Source organism: Saccopteryx leptura, chromosome 11 (genome assembly GCF_036850995.1).
Source record: "Saccopteryx leptura isolate mSacLep1 chromosome 11, mSacLep1_pri_phased_curated, whole genome shotgun sequence".
NCBI lineage: Eukaryota > Metazoa > Chordata > Mammalia > Chiroptera > Emballonuridae > Saccopteryx > Saccopteryx leptura.
In genome coordinates, this window is record NC_089513.1 from 22,635,398 (window position 1) to 22,654,425 (window position 19,028).

General features: G+C 44.8%; 1 protein-coding gene across 1 annotated transcript in view; it reads left to right on the top strand.

Moving 5' to 3' along the window:
• PIAS2 (protein inhibitor of activated STAT 2) overlaps nt 1-9,310 on the top strand; it is a 99,598-nt gene extending 90,288 nt beyond the window's left edge. Inside the window, exon 14 of the mRNA XM_066353421.1 lies at nt 9,171-9,310. Within this exon, the coding sequence (XP_066209518.1) occupies nt 9,171-9,191 (21 nt within the window). The 3' untranslated portion in view covers nt 9,192-9,310. The remainder of the gene's footprint in view (nt 1-9,170) is intronic.
• Nucleotides 9,311-19,028: the final 9,718 nt, after the last annotated feature.

The window sequence follows — 19,028 nt, forward strand, 5'->3', positions numbered from 1 at the left end:
TTTGAAATAGTGGCCCTAGAGAATGGGAAGGAGAATGGACTAGAAAAGGGCAGCAGTGAGTTGGACACCATAAGTGGCATCCATTTATCTGGGGACTTTTCTTCAGCAATGCTCAATATTAAAGCCTTTTTATTCAGAGTTAGGACTTTGTCAAGTGGATGCAACAGAAGAATGTGCTGGCAAGGGGAAGCTGGCAAGTGGTTGACATGGTGGAATCACACTCCTGAAATTATTCTTGCTGAAGTAAAAATGTGCATATAATTGTCAAGTTCCATGGACTTGACTTTTACTAACTTGAAATTTTACATTTGACATACTCCCTTTCATTTCTTGTTTTTTTGTGACAGTTTTTTCTGACTTCTTCAGGAGCTTCTTTTCTCATTTCTTCCTGAAAATGTAAATGTAGGAGTACCTTGCTTGGTTAGCTGCTTTGCACCAGCCATTGGACACACATTCCATGGTACACACAGCCAATTATCAAACATAGATAAATCTTCAGATTTAGCTGTGATTTAGGATCAGAGGGGAAAATTGGAGGACAATTGATAAAGCAACAAATCTAGAAACTTTGTTAGTACTAAGAGAATGAATTTTATAAAATTTCTATTTCATTTAGCATATATAGTGTTATTTTGTTGGTGTTTTTAAGAGGAGGGGAGAGAGAAGCATCAACTCATTGTTCCACTTAGTCATGCAGCTTTTGGTTGCTTATGTGCCTTGACTGGGCCTTGAACCAGTGACCTTGGGTCCAGCAGTGCCCCCAGGGTGGAGCTGGTACCCACAGGATCAAGCTGGTGACCTTGGTGCTCCCAGACACTGCACCACTGGCCAGGCCTAGCATATATAGTGTTTATTTCTTTAAGTGAGAGACAAGAAGGGAGAGAGTTAAACAACTCTTCGTTGGGGCACTTTGTTCATTGCTTTCTTGTGTGTGCCTTCATGGAGGGGGGCATAGGGGGACTCCAGCCACCAGTAACCTCTTGCTCAGACCAGTGATTTTTGCGCTCAAGCCAGTGACCACGGGGTCATGTCTACGATCCCACACTCAAGTTGGATGAGCCCCTGCTCAAGCCAGTGACCTCAGGGTTTTGAACTTTGGTCATTAGCATCCCAGGCTTATGCGCTATCCACTGCGCCACCACCTGGTCAGGCTATATAGTGTTTTTTTACCAAAATTATTTAGTAATTAGGATCGAAACATAAAATGCAGTGTCTAATTGGGCTAATTTATTTGTATTTAATGAGTAAAGAAAGTAAGGATACTAAAGTCTATTGTGATAAAGCTACTTTTTTGAATAATTTTTTTTCTTTTACAGAGACACAGTCAGAGAGGAATAGACAGGGATGGAGAGATGAGAAGCATCAATCATTAGTTTTTCGTTGCGTGTTGCAACACCTTAGTTGTTCATTGATTGCTTTCTCCTATGTTCCTTGACCATGGGCCTTCAGCAGACCGAGTAACCCCTTGCTTGAGCCAGTGACCTTGGGTCCAAGCTGGTGAGCTTTTGCTCAAACCAGATGAGCCCGCGCTCAAGCTGGCGACCTCGGGGTCTCGAACCTGGGTCCTTTGGCATCCCAGTTCAACGCTCTATCGACTGCGTCAGCGCCTAGTCAGGCTGATAAAGCTACTTAAAATAAAAAAGTGAACTAATGAATAAAAAGAGTGCTTATATTTTAAACTAATAAAAAGTGTAGAAAATTCCCAAAATATTACAAAATTGGCTACAAAAATATATTTTTAAAAAGTGACTCACAAGGCCATGTAAACAGCTATGCAGTGTGTTTAATATTAAGGTACAGCCTGGCCTGTGGTGGCTCAGTGGAAAAAGCATCGACCTGGAATGGTGAGATTGCTGGTTCAAAACCCTGGGCTTGAAGGCACATATGGGAGTTGAGGCTTCCTGCTCCTTCCTCCCCCCCCCCTCTCCTCCTTCCTCTCTAAAATGAACAAATAAGTTAAAAAAAAACATTAAGATGCAGAAATGTAATAGGTGGTCATTCACAAACTGTCTCCCTGTGCCTTCCAGTGAGAGAGGGAGGCAGAGAAAATAGCAAGCCTCAGATTCAGGCTGGGCAGCAGGGATGTTTTGCTCATAAAACCTGCTCACCTAAGAATACCTAGGAGGGACCAATGACTTAGGTATTTTCCAGCACTAGAGCTGTTAGAAAAGAAACGTGGAGGAGGTAGGTCCATCTAAAATCAGCATTTGCCACAGAAGGCCTCAACCTGTTCCTGAGCACAAAAGTAAACCTCCCCGGAGACTGAGACCACATTCACCTTGCTGTCCCTGCCCTGAAGGTTCTGATGACACTAATAATGGATAACATTTAGGCAGCGCTGCAGCTAAAAAGTACTTTTATATGCTATTTATTCACGCATCATCAGAATGATTTACCAAAGTTTATGGAAAGAATATCTTACAATTTAAAGTGGCCATTCTCACCCTTAGCTGCAACATTGGAAGCACTGGGGGAGTTTTCCAAATCACAATGTCCAAGACTCATCCCGGGCCAACCAGAATTCAGGGGCCAGGAGCCAAATGCAGCAGTAGCCACATGCAGCTGCTTTCCGCTTTATGTTTGCCCAGGCCTTGGCTTGGGTAGGGGTTGGGAAGAGCCTCTGACCTCTACAGCATTACTCAGGAACAGCTGGCCCTGCGGTGAGAGGGACACAGAGCAGCCAGGGCATAAGGGCAGAGTGGTGCAGGTGTGGCTTTGAAGAGCTTTTTGGTGAACAGGAGCTTAGTGAAGCAGAAAGTTGGCCTGCTGTCCAGCTGCCCCACATTATCTGAACTTAGAAAGGAACACACAATTACAGTGAGTGCTATCTTGTATTTTCACTTGGCAGACCCTAAATTCTGGGTAGAAGGAGAGAGTAAGGTCCCTATTCAGAGCCTGCCTTCTCCAAGAATTTGGGCGATTTCTTGTTTGCCTCCCTGTCAAGGAGCATTTCATAATCCAGAGCAGCTGTTTTTATCTTCTCAGCCCCCTTCACTGCTTGCCAAGTTGCTGTCTGTGTTTTGGTCTAGTTCTGTACTTCCTATTCCATTAGTAATCAATCCAAGTATCACTATCATACTGTTTTAATGATTGGGGCTTTATAATATGTTTTACTATCTGGTCAAGTGATTTACCTCGTATTGTGCTTCTTTTTCAGGGTTGGAGAAAAAAAGATTTAATCAAAGTCACAGGTTTATCGAACCTAGACTTAATTTCTCATGTCCATGGTTGCAATCCATCCCCACCACCCCGGCCTTGCCCCATGGCCCTGTTCTCTTTATCTTAGGTGAAACTTTTCCCAACTAAACCTTATAAGTAGATGAAGAAGAGTACCCAAGTGGAATGTGGTGGGCACCAGAGCCTGGAAAAACCTATGGTTTTGAAGGAGGGTCTGAAAGTCACTGTCTCATGTATTATCATGCTGTGTCATGATTTGCTAGAATTGGCAAGCTGTTCTTTTAAATGGCTGAAATTAATATTAGTTTTATATTGACAGCATTAAAATTTTTTCTCATCTCTGTAAACATTCTAATTAGTGACTTAATAGTATTCTGTTATCTGGTGTTTCTCGTTTCTTCTTCTCTCTCTCCCATGCACATGCACACACAGTGCCTCATATTTCTCAGGTCACAAAACCAGACCTTGCCCTATACTCCCTCAGGACTAGTGTTAGGCATGGCAATATTTCAGAGCAAGATCCCCTTAAGACCTTCTTCATCCACTTATTAATGCCTTTCAGTTCTTTGTTACAAGAGAAAAAAGTCCTTTCACATAAAAGGAACTGGCAAGCATTAGTGTGAATAAGCTTTACTCCAAGCATATATGAATGCTTTTTTCTTTGGAAGGAAAATGATAAAGAAACGAGTTCTACTGAGGGGGTCATGATCATAGAGAAAGGAGGGTAGGTATACAGAAGACTCTGGGGATGTCACAGTTTTGTAGTATCGTATTATTATCTCTACCTAAGTGTGGACAGAGAGAACTGTGGGCTGCTGTGTCCTCTTGATTGTGGAAGCTTTATTTTTACCTGAGGGTAAACTGGCCTGCTTAACCATTATTTTATTGAGCATCTACTGTATGCAAGATGCTATGGGGAATGCAGAGATTTTTACAAAAGGATACTTCCCTGGAGGTTTTTATGATTTCTTGGAGAAATAGGCACAAGCTTACAAAGAACAAAATGAATGATACATTCACTAGAGGATAACATAGGTGAAAAGCTGAATTGCCTTGGGTATGATGATGACTTTTAACATACAACACCAAAGGTATAATACATGAAAGAAATGATTGATAAACTGGATTTCATTAAGATAAAAAAACCTCTGTTCTGTGAAAGACATTCTCAAGAAAATAAGACAAAGACTGGGAGAAAAGATTTGCAAAAGACATCTGATAAAGGATTGTTTTAAATGTGCAAAGAGCTCTTAAAAACACAGTAAATAAAAAAAACCATCTAATTTTTAAAAAGGCCAAAGGCCTGGACACCTCACCAAAGAAGATATACAGATGTCAAATAAGCATATGAAAAGATTTTCAATATCATTTATTATTATGGAATTGCAAATTAAAATAACCTATTGAAATGGCCAACAAGACACTGACAACACCAAATGCTGCCCAGGATGTGGAGCAATAGGAGCTCCCGTTCACTGCTGGTTAGCCACTTTGGAAGACAGTTTTGATTTTCTTACAAAATTAAACATGCTCTTAACATACGATCCAGCAACCATGTTCCTTGGTATTTACCCAAAGGTGTTGAAAATGTATGTCCAAACACAAACCTACACATGGACATTTATAGCAGCCTTAGTGGTGATTGTGGAAACTTGGAAGCAACCAAGGTGTCTTTCAATGGGTGAATGGATAAGGAAACTCGTACATTTAAACAATGGAATATTATTCAGCACTAAAAAGAAATGAGCTCTCCAGCCATGAACAGACCTGGAGGAACCTTAGATACATGTTAGTAAGTGAAAGAAACCAATCGAAAAGGCTACAAACTGTATGAATCCAACTGTATGACATTCTGGAAAAGGGAAAACTATGAAGACAGTAATAAGATCAGTGGTTGCTCAGGGTTAGGGGCAAGGCAGAGCACAGTGTATGTTTAGGGCAGTGAAACTACTTTGTAGAATATTGTAATGGTGGATATATGTCATACATTTGTCAAAACTAAGAGAAGGTACAATACCAAGAGTGAACCCTAATATGAACTGTGGACTTTGGGTGGTAATAATGTGTCATTATAAGTTCATTGATTAGACCACATGCATCACTCTGGAGGGAGAGTTGATCTTGGGGAAAGTTGTGCACGTGGGGAGCAGTTGGCCAGGACATATATTGGAAGTTTCTGTACGTTCAGCTCAATTTTGCTGTGACCCTGAAACTGCTTTGAAAAGTATTTTTTTAAAAGCAACATACACAAGCAAATTGTTCAAACTTTATCACCTTGAAAAGTTGTATGGAAATATGTCAACTATCAATAGTTGCCTCTAAAGAAAGGAATATTGGCTAAGAAAAAATGAATCAGACCTAAGTGCAATACCTAAAACAGTGACTTACAAAGGAAAACTGTCTTTACAATCTGTGTTAGGCAAACATTTTTTAGATCAACACCATATACATTCAATAATAAAAAAACATACATTGAGCTTCATCAAAATAAAGTTTTTAAAACATGTTGCTGAAAAATGAAAAGATGAGTTACAAACTGAGAAAATATTTGTAAGAGATATAGACATACCAAAAAAAATTTCAATATGTGTGTATATAAGATAAGGTGTGTGTATATAAGATAAGGATAAGAAAACAAACCACTCAATTTTAAAGTGGGCAAAATAATCTGAATAGAAATTTTACCAAAGAATAGATATAGATGGTAAATGGTCACATGAAAAGATGCTCAACCTCATTAGTTATTAAAAATGCGAGTTAAAGCTTCCCTGAGACATCATTATACATGTGTTAGAATAGCCAGGGGGAAAAAATGATAATACTGTGCTGGCAGGTTCAATGCTCATGCATTTCTAGAGGGAAAGCAGAAATGGTACAGCCACTTTGGAAAACAGTTTGGGAGTTTCTTCTAACATTAAACATACAATACAATCCAGCAATCTCACTCCTAGGTATATACATAAGAGAAATGAACATTTGTGTTTCTACTAAAACCTATACATGAATAGCTATAGCATTTTTATTCATAATTGCCCTAAACTCAAAACAATAGAAATGTCTTTCAACTGCAGAATGGACCAGTAAACTGTGATAAATCTGTACAACAGAATACTTAGCAATAAAAAGGAAGTACTGCTGATGCAATAATATGGATGAGTCACAAATGCATTGTTAAAGTGAAAGAAACTAGACTCAAAAGGTTACATAATTGTATAATGTAGTTTACGTGACATTCTGGAAAGGGTAAAATTACTGGGGAAGAAAGCAGATCGTGATTTTCAGGGGACAGGGTGGCAGGAAGGATTGACTACAGAGGGCCATTTGGAATTTGGAGAACTTGATTTTAATTTTTATGGTGGTTACACAACTCTACTTTTGTTTCATCTCACAGAAGTGTATAACTAAAAGGGTAAATCTTACTGAGGGTAAATGTGATGATTAATTTTATGTGTCAACTGGGCTAAGGAGTGTGGGTGTAGAGCAGGGGTCGGGAACCTATGGCTCGCAAGCCAGATGTGGCTCTTTTGATGGCTGCATCTGGCTTGCAGACAAATATTTAATGAAAATAATAATAACGTTAAAAATATAAAACATTCTAATGTATTACAATCCATTCATTTCCTACCACTCATGTTCATGGTTGTGGGTGGCTGGAGCTAATCACAGCTGTCCTCCAGGACAACACCAAATTTTTATTGGATAATGCATAATGTACACGGGTCCTTGTATGGCTCTCATGGAATTACATTTTAAAATATGTGGCATTCATGACTCTCTAAGCAAAAAGGTTCCCGACCCCTGGTGTAGAGAGAGAGAATTAAGGAACTGACCCTGGCAGTTGTTGGGTTGGCAATTCAACATCTGCAGGTATGCTGGCACCCTGGAGACCCAGGGAAGAGTTAATGTTGTTCAAGTTTGAAGGCATTCTGGAGGTAGAATTTCCTTTTCCTTGGAAGGTCAGTCTTTTTTTTTCTCCGAGGGCCTTCAACTGATTGAAGGAGGATCACTCACATTATGAAGAGTAATCTGCTTTATTCAAAGTCTACTGATTTAAATGTTAACCTCATCTTTAAAAATCCCTTCACTGGGGCCTGACCTGTGGTGGTGCAGTGGATAAAGCATCGACCTGGAATGCTGAGGTTGCCGGTTCAAAACCCTGGGCCTGCCTGGTCAAGGCACATATGGGAGTTGATGCTTCTTGCTCCTCCCCCCCCCCTCTCTGTTCTCTAAAATGAATAAATAAAATTTTTTTAAAAATCCCTTCACTGAAACATCTTGAATAACATTTGACCAAATATCTGGGTACTATGGCTTAGCTAAATTGACATAAAATTAACCATCACATTCAGCAAATGTTAACTGAACATAACTTCCCTGACGGCAATGAAGGAGGAAAAGGTTCCTGCTCTCAGCTGTCTCACAATCTGGTCAGGTATCACACCTTACACACATAGGAGGAGGTAATGAGTTCACCCTGCAGGTGGGCAGGAGGGAGTGGAGTAGGGGAAGGCTTTTCAGGCGAGGTGACAATTATACCGAGTCTAGAAGGCTTATTGCTTTATTCTTAGCTCCTAGAGCCTGCTTGGTGCATAGCAGGTGCTTAACAAATATTTGTGAATGAATTAGGGAGCTATGGAAAGAGAGGCCGAGTTAGATGGTGATAATCCTTGCTAAGGAGTCGAGTGCAGTGGAGAGTGACTGGTTGATTTTAAACAGTACATGAGACCAGCGTTGAGAAGGCGGTGGCAGTGTGCAGAACAGACTGTGGGAGCTGGAGGGAGGCTGGAAGAATAGTCAGAGACTACCACCTTTGACCAGGCAAGACATAAATAGGCAGCTAGCTAAGCCACTGGCAAGCCTAATTGGTGAGGGATGGATGGGAGAGGGGTTGAGGAGGCGGGACTGAATATTGAAGAGGCTCTAGGCATAGAAAGGGCCTTCACACCCTCTTATTTATCAATGAGGACTCACTCAGACCCAGAGGAGGGAAACAAGTTGCCCTTGGCCAAACAGCACTCTGACAGAATATACTGGACCAGAACCCAGGTCCTGTTTGGCCAGGTGCTGTTCCAAGGCTAGGTAGTCTGTGTTCTCCCTCTTGTTCTCCTAACCAACCTTGTCCTCAGGAAAGTCTCCAATGTCATCCCAGCCTCTACAGTGGGAGGCGTGTCCCCGGGGCCTCCGCACTCAGCGCCACCTTTGGCCGCAGAAGGAAAGGCCGCGGTGCTGCGAACAAGCTGCTGAGCCCGTGCAAATTGCGAGCGGGGAAGGGGTCACCCGAGGCTGCTGCTGGGCGCGGTACTCACTTTGGAGCAGCAGCCTGCTCTGCGTGGTTGGGAGGCTGACCCCGGGTGGCGTGTTATTTTAAGTAATTCACGTTGGAGGGAGGAAGTGACTGCGGAAAATGTGAAAATGAGTAGCTCTTGCGAGATGTACATGATAAAGGAAACGGAACATAAAGACTGAGAGGCACAGCTGTTATTTCTGCTCCTTTTTATAGCACCCTCTAAGTCGGACTTCTCGCACGACATAGGAACCCTTTGCTCCTGAGTGGCTTCTTGGCTGAGCCCTCACCAGTCCCGAGGGGACGCAGGAGGGAGGGTCCTGGCGGGCCCTGAGATCCAGCGTGAGCTATTGGAGCAGCGCCCCCACCACCCCGCTCTGTTCAGGGGCGGGGGTGGGCTTTGAATGCCAGCCCTTCTCTCACCTCCTCTTACTGAAGAATGGGGTGGCCAACCTCAACCAGTCCATAAATCCGGGAACGTCCACACCCAGACTGTTCTTCACAAGCAGCCAGGAAGGCAAAAGGGGCATTTTTATAAGAATATTGACACTGTCCCCTGAACGTGGTGAAGCACTGGCATTCTCTCTTCAGTCGTTTTTCTGCTTTTTGGAGGCGCATGCTGTGCCCAGTTGCCGTGGGCCAGTGAGGACTGGCCTGTGTTGGAAAGGGGTGGGGCTGGCGGAGCCAAATGATTCCGATCTTTTTTCAGGGGAACTGGTCTCTATTCTGAGGCCCATCAGCTGCCGTGAGGAAGGACTGAAGGGCTCCTGGGGTCCACTGTCCCTGAAATAGCCCCCAGCCATCCTGCTCTGGACATCGGCTTCCTCCAGGTGCCTCCTTTGGAGTGAAGCATTGAAGGTTCTGGTTGAAAACAAACCATGGCGGAAAGTGTATGGATTAAACTGTTAGCTATTAGTGCCTTGGCTCTCGTCAGTTTATTCATGTTGATGTGCTCTCAGCTCTGCTTTATTGTGGGATTCAAGGAAAAAGACGCCTGCTCTTGTCAGGGCGGCAGTCACCCCCTGGCTGGAGCTGGAGCAGCTTCAGAGGAAGGAAAGAAAAGCCTAACGACGGATGAGAGGGAGGATGGAGGCAAGACCTTCTGCCAGATACAAGGGTGGGTAGAGAGTTTCAGGAAAGTGATTGAACACTTGGAATAACTGCCGTGAGGCATGCAGCAGAGAGGAAACTGGCCCGCCCAGGAATGTGGGGGTTCAGTGGGCTGGAAGCCACCTGTCTGCAGGGTTGCCAGCATGGTTGTGTTATTTTCTCCAGCAGTGGTGACAGCCTGGAAGTAGTAGCGGATGGTGAAGTCATCTGTGGCTGTGGATTGGCCAGGCAGGTACAGCGGTAGGACTCCGCTTCGCCCTTTTATTTGGGACAGGAAGTAAGGAGGGACTGGGTGTGGCTGTAGGAATGGATTCTGGCTGATAAAAGGTGTTGGGTGGGAAAGCTCTAGAATAGGAGGATAGACTGCTGGGGCTCTCTCATTTGTTCTTCCCTCCTCTTCCTTCCTCCATGTGCTATCTGGAATGTAGAAACCATGACTGGATTCCAGGCAGCCATCTTGGGCTATGAGACAATGTGCTAAAAATGAGTGAACAGCAAGAGAAGAGGAGCATGTGTCCCTGATGCACTGACCGTCGCCATCTCACCTGTGGACTAACTTATTTTTTTTATGTGTTAGATAAATAGGCCCTATGATTTAAGGGCTGTTATTTTGGGTTTTCTTTCTTTCTTTTGTGTGTGTGTGTGTGTGTGAGAGAGAGAGAGAGACAGAGACAGAGACAGAGACAGAGATAGAGAGAAGGAGACAGGAAGAGGGAGAGATGAGTAGCATCAGTTCTTCATTGTGGCACCTTAGGTGTTCATTGATTGCTTTCTCATATGTGTCTTGCGGGGGGGGGGGGGGAGTGGCTACAGCATAGCGAGTGATCCCTTGCTCAAGCCAGTGACCTTTGGGCTCAGCAACCTTGGGGTCATGTCTGTGATCCCGCGATCAAGCCAGTGACCCTGCACTCAAGCCAAATGAGCCTGTGCTCAAGTCGGCAACCTCAGGGTTTTGAACCTGGGTCCTCTGCATCCCAGTCCAATGCTCTATCCACTGCACCACTGCTTGATCAGGCTTGGGTTTTCTATTATATACCACTAAACCTAATCCTAACAGAAACAGACCAAATATGGGGCAATTGTGGGTAATTATAAGAATGTCAGTAAAGTGACCATGGAGTCTTAACAAAATAGGAAAGGACGTGAAGCCAATACACTGGAGAGGGGGTGCACCACTCCCTGGGGCACTAACACAGCAGAGTAGCCTGGTGAGGGGCAGAAGGGCTTTAAAAATGGAAAACAGAGCATTGTGGTTAGAAAGTAAAATTTCTGATTTTACAATGTTAGTTTGCTTGACAAGACGTGGTTGCAGTAAGTGCTAACATTTTCTACATGGTTTCTATACAGTAATTGGCATGCCTGACCTCACTCTTCATCCTAACTCTGGAATGTAGTTTCTTTTATTAGCCTATTTTATAAAATAAAGAAATGGAGACCCAGAGAGGATAAGAACCTTAACTGACAGAACAAAACCGGTAACTAGCTGGGTTGGCATTGGAACGCAGGCACGTGACTCAGAGCCCAAGCTGGTAGCCATGCCCACTCTTCTGCCTTGCACCGCACTGGGGACCACAACCCAGCAAGCACAGAGAGGTGAGTCCCGGGAGGTGCTGGCGGCTGCGTCTTCTGGATGGACGTTCACACCTGCCAGCATGGTGGCCCGAGGTCAGGTGGAGGGAAAGGCAGTGGGCCACAGTTCCAGACATTGAGCTGATAGACCAGGGCAAGGAGACAGTGTGGCAACGGTGGGGGGAGCCTTGATAGGGTGTGAAGGAGTGAGATCTGGCCACGCAGGTGCACCAGTCCTGCCCCCGAGCCCTGGCGTTCAGAGGCTGGGAAGACAACACAGGAGTCTTGGGAACCAGCACCCCACAGTGTGAGTTTGATTGTGGCTGACGCAGAAGAAGGGACACCCTAGGCTTAGATCCCATTTCCACCTCTTATGCTGTGTCACCTCAGACAAGTTACCTGTTTGAGCCTCAGTGTCCCCATGTGTATGGGCATAGTCATAGTTCTTACTTTGTAAGACCTTGCACAGTGCCTGGTGCCTTGTGAGCCCTGGGCACTGTTGGGGCTGCCGTTTCAGAGCTTCATGGAGAAGGTAGGGATCTGTGACATGGCAGAGCAAGGTGAAGAGAGGCTTCTAGAGTGGACAAGAAGAAACCACGGGGCTTGGCCAAACCACCTCCCAGGGAAGGCTTATACCCTTGTCCTTTGGACATCACTCTGGACACGTCCCTAGGTCTCTCTTCTCAGGTTACTAGCTTGTCAGTCTTGTATTCCTAATATAGGAAAAGATCCAACCCCTTTTTATGAAGTGTCTGAACATCTAGAGCAGGGGAAGTTTTTGTCTGAGCCCCCAAACCACACCTGCCCTGTATCAGCCAGCACCTGTACCGGGTCATTGTCTAATAGTGTTTGCTAGATGATGGATGATGGTGGGGACGGCCCCAGCTTTGCCAGCATGGCTAGGACAGGGCCCGATGGTGGTTCACTGCCCTCCTCATCTTGCCAGGTGCCCTGTTTGCCAGCTCTAGGCCTGTCCCTGCCCTGGCTGCAGACGCTGCCTTGGCTCTGATCGCTTCACATTCTGTCTGCTCCTGGAGGGCCCCACCCACTCTTTGCATGGCCAGCAGTTTACTCTTTTGGGCATGCAATTATTATTAGACACCACTGGAACCCAATCCTGCTGAGGCAGTTGTTTTTCTTAACAAGTGTCCTAAGGTTGGCATCTGTATGTCTGTTTAGGAAAACTTCTGGTGAGGCCGAAACAAGTATTAGTGAGGATGACAGTGAATCTATTAAAGAACCAGGCACCCCTGGGCCAAATAAACATCTGGGTGGCCAAATAAACATCTGGCCAAATAAACATCAAGACTGTGGGCAGGTCTGCCTCCCCCCCAGTGTCAACACCTCTGGACTAGGAGGGTGCAGCTCTAGGTCAGGCATTGGCAAGTCATTTCGTCTCGGTGGGCATCATGGCGTCAGTCTGTGAAATGAAATGAGTGTTGGCTCAGAGGACTTTTAAGAGGCCTGAGTGAGAGCTAAAATGAAAATGCAGTGACATATACAGAGTGTCCAGCATGCCACAGGTTCTGTGGGAAGTACAAGAACCAGTGGGTTTGACCTTCAGGACAGTGCTTGGGTCAGTATTGGAGAAGCTACATCTCTTGCCTAGTCACAAAGCTGGTGAGCAGAGGAGCTGAGATCTAGATCTTGGATAGTCTAGCTCCAAAGGTCATGCTATTTTCTCTGTGCCAAAGGCAAAATAGCCTCAAAAAATTACCACCTCCCAGCCTCCCCTCAACGCCCAGGTAGCTGAGAGGCCTGGGAAGTGAGGTGAGCAGAAGAGGAGATGGAGACGGGGCTAAGGCAGAGTTGGGAAGAAAAGTGGAGAGAAGGACAGTATTCCAGGTGGGATATTAGCTTGGGAGGAGCACCAGGCGGGTTCTGGGGGCTGGTGGTTTCTTTTTTAATTAGTGGTAGGTACATGGGTGTCCTCACTTTGTCACAATTCATGGAGCCGCACACCATGATTTCTGTACTTTTCTGTACATATGTTACATTTGTTTAAAAGGTTAAAAAGAAAATAGGAACTTTGTAGCATCAAGTTCTGGAGTCCAAGTGTGTTTTTAAAGTTCATATGCATACTATTACATATGCCGCTCTCATCTGCATCTCTTCAAATGACATTAACAGTTACCTTTAAAAATATGAATATATCCAGGCAAAATTCCCAAGAGTCTGGGTCAACGTACAGATCCCAGAACTGAAATTTTGGGAATTGCCGACCCTTACTGTGGCTGCCTAGTTACTGATATGGAGCCCCTCACTGGTCATAGGCCCTCCTTCCTTCTTCTGCCCACCTACAAGACTTTTTCAGCTTCTGGTGACTCTAGATTGACTACATGACTTAGGTTAGCCAAAGAGATGTGGGCAGAAATATTGAGACTTCAGGGAATCTTCTTAAAGGGAGAAAGACCCACCTTTCTTTATCTCTTCCTCCATCTTGTTAACTGGACCTTAGATGTGATGGCTGGAACTCTGGTTTCTACCTTGGAACATGAGGACAAGAGCTACGTCCTTAGAATATTAGAGTAATGAGCTAGAAGGAGCCCAGATATTCAAACACTTTTTCAAATGGAGTCACTCCCCTAACCCTTGGATTGCTTTCCTTAGGTTATCTGTTATGACAGGGGAAAAAAAAAATCTTTTTAAAATCTTGTCATTTGGGGGATTTCTGCCCCTCAGAGCTGATCCTGATTCTAATTTGTATCCCCCCCCCCCATTGTGTGGAAGACACATGGCCTTTCCTTGTCCTCCTTGGACCTGATGGGAGCCCACCTTTGGCAGGCTCCAAATCGAAAAGCCAAGAAGTCACTCACCACCATGAAGAATGCCATTGACAACTTTCTGACATTAAGGCCCTACATGAAAACTGAATGGATAACTCAAGTGTAGGGATTTTATGGGATCCAGGGGGGTCTCCCAACTACCTCTTTCACATGCACAGAGCCTGAAATTCCATCTTTATAAGATTATATAACTATGAGACCCCTCCCCCAAATACAAGTAATTCTAGGGAGGAGTACTACACCTCCTATTAGCATGAAGTCATTATCTTAGAAGTGGAGACAGAGTGAGAGAATCTCAAAGATGGAAGAGCCCTTGGGGGATCACTTAGCCAATGATTTTCAAGCCCTCACATTCTGAAATGGGGCCTATGGGCTGCCATTTAGGCCAAGAAGAGCCATGAGGGGAGGAGAGAGGACACAGGGTTCCCTTTGCTTTTAAGTTTTTTATGCCAGGGAAAGTTTTAAAAACCACATCTCTTTTATTTCGTAGGCTAAAAGTCTTAAGGTTGCCAAGAAGATAGCCAAGCCTGTATCCAGATGGCCAGTCAGTGGCAGAGACAGACCTGGAATTTAGGTTTCTGACTTTGAGGACAGTGCACTTTCCACTACTCCATACTCCCTTCAGTTAGCATCAGACAGGTAACCTTCAGACTTCCTGAAGGTGAGCTTCAGGGGTATATTTAGGAGATGAGATAGTGAGACTCAGGCATATAAGTTCTGGTCGGAGGACGGCGAAGGCGGCAGATCCTGGTTTGTGGGGATGCCATGGAGTCATGGCTAGCAGACACACTTCTGGGCACATGGAGTATCAAGTGCTGATGGGGACAGGGGGAAGCCACAGAGGATGCCTGACCACCATCATTCATTTATTGAGACATCACTCCCTCTATCTCAGGCCATAGTAAATAATGCTGTTTCCCTAGACCTGGATAAATTTATAGTGTACCAAATGCTCTTACATTTTACATTTAACCTTCATAAACTCCTACTTTGAGAACGAGATACTATATTTTCCAGTGTACATGTGAGGATGTCAGTGAGTTGGAGACGGTCTTTGCAGGGCTCACAGAGCTGTGTCCTAAAGCATGTGTCCTCTTGACTTGGGCCGGTAGAGCTCGCCCACCATTCTACAGCACCTCCCACATTCCGAGACACTTCCAACCACTATCTCTAGCCTGTCACAGCCTTTGCAGCCAAACACGGAGGCTTTCAGACAACAAATATCCTCTGTTTCCACACTTGTAAGTTGGCTGACCTGTTGCCTGGCTGGCTTCTCAGTGAGCTTGGCGTGTGTGTGTTTGGGAGATTGGCAGGAGACAAGGCCATGGTGACTCTGTGCATGGTTCTGAAATGTCTCTGGAATGTTGAAGGGCACATTTCCCCATTCTCGTTTCTCTGTCATCAGCACTTCTCGATGACAGCATCTATGTTCCATTAAAAGGAGGAAAGGAGAACATAAGTAGAAAAAAGCGCTGCTCTTGATGCTGGCGGACATGGGGGTTCACTCTCCAGCATCCATTCCACCTCCATCTGTGCAGCAGCAATGCGGTTTCCGAAAATGACCCTAGCTCCTGGGAAGAGAGAGGTCTTAGTAGACTATGCTGATAATAATAATCCCCTCCTCTTGTCAGTGATTGGTGTAGGGACCCAGGCGTAAGCCAATCAGTGCCTGGCATCCCTCTCGTGATTATTATTGGTCCCAGGTTGGGGTAGTCTCTCTCTCCTTCTTTTGCTATTGTCTTGGTTACTGCTGGAAGCTATCATATGACCATGAGGACATTCACTCTTAGATAGAAGCCTACATTTTAACTCAAGACCTTCAGATTATGAGACTGACGCGCTGCCCACTGCACCAAGAGGGCCATTAGAAGCCTATACATTAGATGGAAAGAACCTGGGTTCTAGAAATACTGATTAGCAGACTGTAGAGACCACCCCACCTCTAGTTTTTCTGGCATGTGAGAAAAGAAATTTCTCTAGGTTTCCCATTACTTTAGTCAAAAGATTTTAATGGACACACTGATCTTCAGGACACAAGAATTCTGGCCACAGGAACACAACCCATATTTATGCTCAGATCCCTGGTGACTAGGCGCATGTATTTATGAGACAGATAGTCAAACATAGAGGGCACTTTGTGCATGGAAATGTCACCCTGTGATCTCGAGGCTGCACCTCAAAGATAAACGAATGTGTGCTAACACGTCGATGGTGGATAACGGATTAACACGCTGTAATTTATCAGGCCTTTGTAGAATAGACATAGTGCCTGACACGGGGGATGACTTTTACAGTGACTGTTTAGGTCAGTGGGGTCGGACGTTTTGCACGGGGCTCTGCACATCACATGGTGTGGACCAGGGGTCCCCAAACTACGGCCCACAGGCAGCATGCGCCCCCCTGAGGCCATTTATCCGTCCCGCCGCACTTCCAGAAGGGGCACTCTTTCATTGGTGGTCAGTGAGAGGAGCAGCATCCTGTGCTCCTGGAGTACTATATGTGGCAGCACCGCAAAGCGCAGCGTCGCTCACGTACAGTACTACTTCCGGTGATGTGGGACGCAGGCCTCACGGCTCCAGAAGCGTGTCATATGACACACATCTGGTCTGTGGCTCCGGTGTCCTACATCACTGAAAGCAGCGTGAAATAACAGAAGAAGTAGGAAGAAAGGCAAAGCACTATAACCATTACTACAGTACAATGGCCCCTATACTCCCCCAAATGTGCAACAACATAATGGCCCCTATAACCCCCCTTTGCCCAAAAGTCTCCCCCTACATTACTACACACCATGTTTCCCCTATTATAAGACCCTGTCTTATATTTTTACCCCCAAAAGACAGGGGCCATGTTATTTTTAGGAGGTGTCTTATAACAGAGGAAACATGCAGCAGTGGGCTTCCCACAGAAGAAGCCCACTGCTGTGACTCTCTGAAAGACGTATTCAAGTCAAGCAGCTTGCCTAATTTCTATGCATCTCTCCCCTCTGAGACATATCCTAATCTCAGGAACCATGCACTCAAAATGGCAACCATCTTTGGCAGCACTTATGTCTGTGAACAGACTTTTTCCAGAATGAAACATCTGAAATTTCCAACCAGATCTAGACTAACTGATGCACACTTGCATCACTTGTTACAGCTAACAGTGACAAATATGGACCCGGACATTGACCATCTCATTAGCCAAAAACAGGCCCATAGTTCCCATTGAAATACTGGTCAGTTTGTTGATTTAAATTTACTTATTCTTTATTTTAAATATTGTATTTGTTCCTGTTTTGTTTTTTTACTTTAAAATAAGATATGTACAGTGTGCATAGGGATTTGTTCATAGTTTTTTTTATAGTCTAGCCCTCCAATAGTCTGAGGGACAGTGAACTGGCCCCCTGTGTAAAAAGTTTGGGGACCCCTGGTGTGGACCAAGGACAGCAAACGGCAGCCTGGGGCCAACTCTGCTCATGTCCATTCATTTCTGTATTATTTATCCTTTCACCTGGTGGCAGTGGTCATATGCAACAGGAGCCGTACAACCCCCAAAGCCTGTAGAATTTATGACCTGCCCTTTTCAGAAAAAGTTTACTGACCCGTGGGGTACAGCACTGTCTGCTTCGCCTGTAAGTAATGGTAATCTGGACAAACCCACAACATAGCAAGCTAAGCTGGCATATTGGTGACTACGCTTGAGGCTGATGATCTGTTTTTAGGGTGTTCAGGCAGAATACACTGATCCTCTTATTTTTTGTATATGAGTATTGACATTGATGGATGATGAAAAATTTTATTTATTTAATTAACTAATTTTTATTATAACAGCAGGTATGTATTCTTCTGGAAAACCACTCCCCATTAGATTGCATTGAAAATGGGTGAGGATGTGGTTAAGGCGATGGTCACCTGTATGTTTCTTTACAGTGCTCTAAGTGCACTTCTAATGGGACTTGACCTTTCTTTTGGGCACAGATGATACTTCCGGTTAAATTTCTCTCCATTAGGAACACTAGAATATTTGTGAATGCTATCAGAACATTTCCCAAGAGCAGGGTTTTCAAAGGGAGGGGGAAGAGAGTGCTTTTGTACTAGGAGCCTGTGGGGCAGAGAGAGCCCTACCTGCCCAGCCAGCCTCTTCTCTGCAGTCACACTGAGTCGACTACGCTATGTCTCCCACAGCCGACCTTGGCATACTCTGTCCCCCAGCACACCTCATCCCACTCCTTCACCTGACTGACTGTCCTTACCCGTTACAATTCAGGTCACCTTGCTTACCGTTCTTCCCCCTGCCCACCTAGGGTACTGTCTGTTTGCCTTTGCACTGCACTGCAAACGCAGACTATGAGTTGCCATCCTTACTTTCTGACACATCACTCAATACCTAGCACGTGGTTGGCACTCCCAGCACGTCTACTGAATGCCTTTAGGTTTTATTTAGAACCTAGGATGGTGGGTTCTTTTAGTGAAATGACACATGCTTTGCTGTGGCCATGGGATTAGTGCTTAGGATATTCCCTGGTGCTTTAGAAGTGGACGGTGATAGTGGAACACTCATCCCTTTCTCTTCTCAGGTACCCAAGGAGCACTGAACAGTTCTAAGCAGCTATATTTATAGGGTGTTCTTTTGAAATGCTCGCATTGTACAGAACAGCAACAGAAACATGTCCAGAGACCTGTTCTGGATTGGAAATGACAAACATTCTCTCGACTAAATTCATCAGTATTCTCACTCCCAGGGCAGAGCCTGGTCCCAGTGTTTCTAAATCAGGGCTTGGCCTTTAAAGTTAGCAAAGGAGATTCCAGGTCCATTTTGGCCACCATGTCATCTAAATGTTCTCTGAGTGACCTTAATGTAAACAGTGTCGCTGTTTCTGGCTGCCTGTGGGAGTCTGACACACCCATGGTAGAAATGTGTTTTTCTGCACTGCATTGCATTGGATGCATAAATCATTTCGCATTAGTAATAACAACAATAATAATGTCTATACCCTTTGAAATGAACTGGATAAATTGGGGCAAATGCAAGAAAGAAATACCTGGCAGGTGGTGCCAAGACAGAAGAGGGTGTGAAACTAATATAAGATAATATTAAATGTCAATTGTAATTAAAAG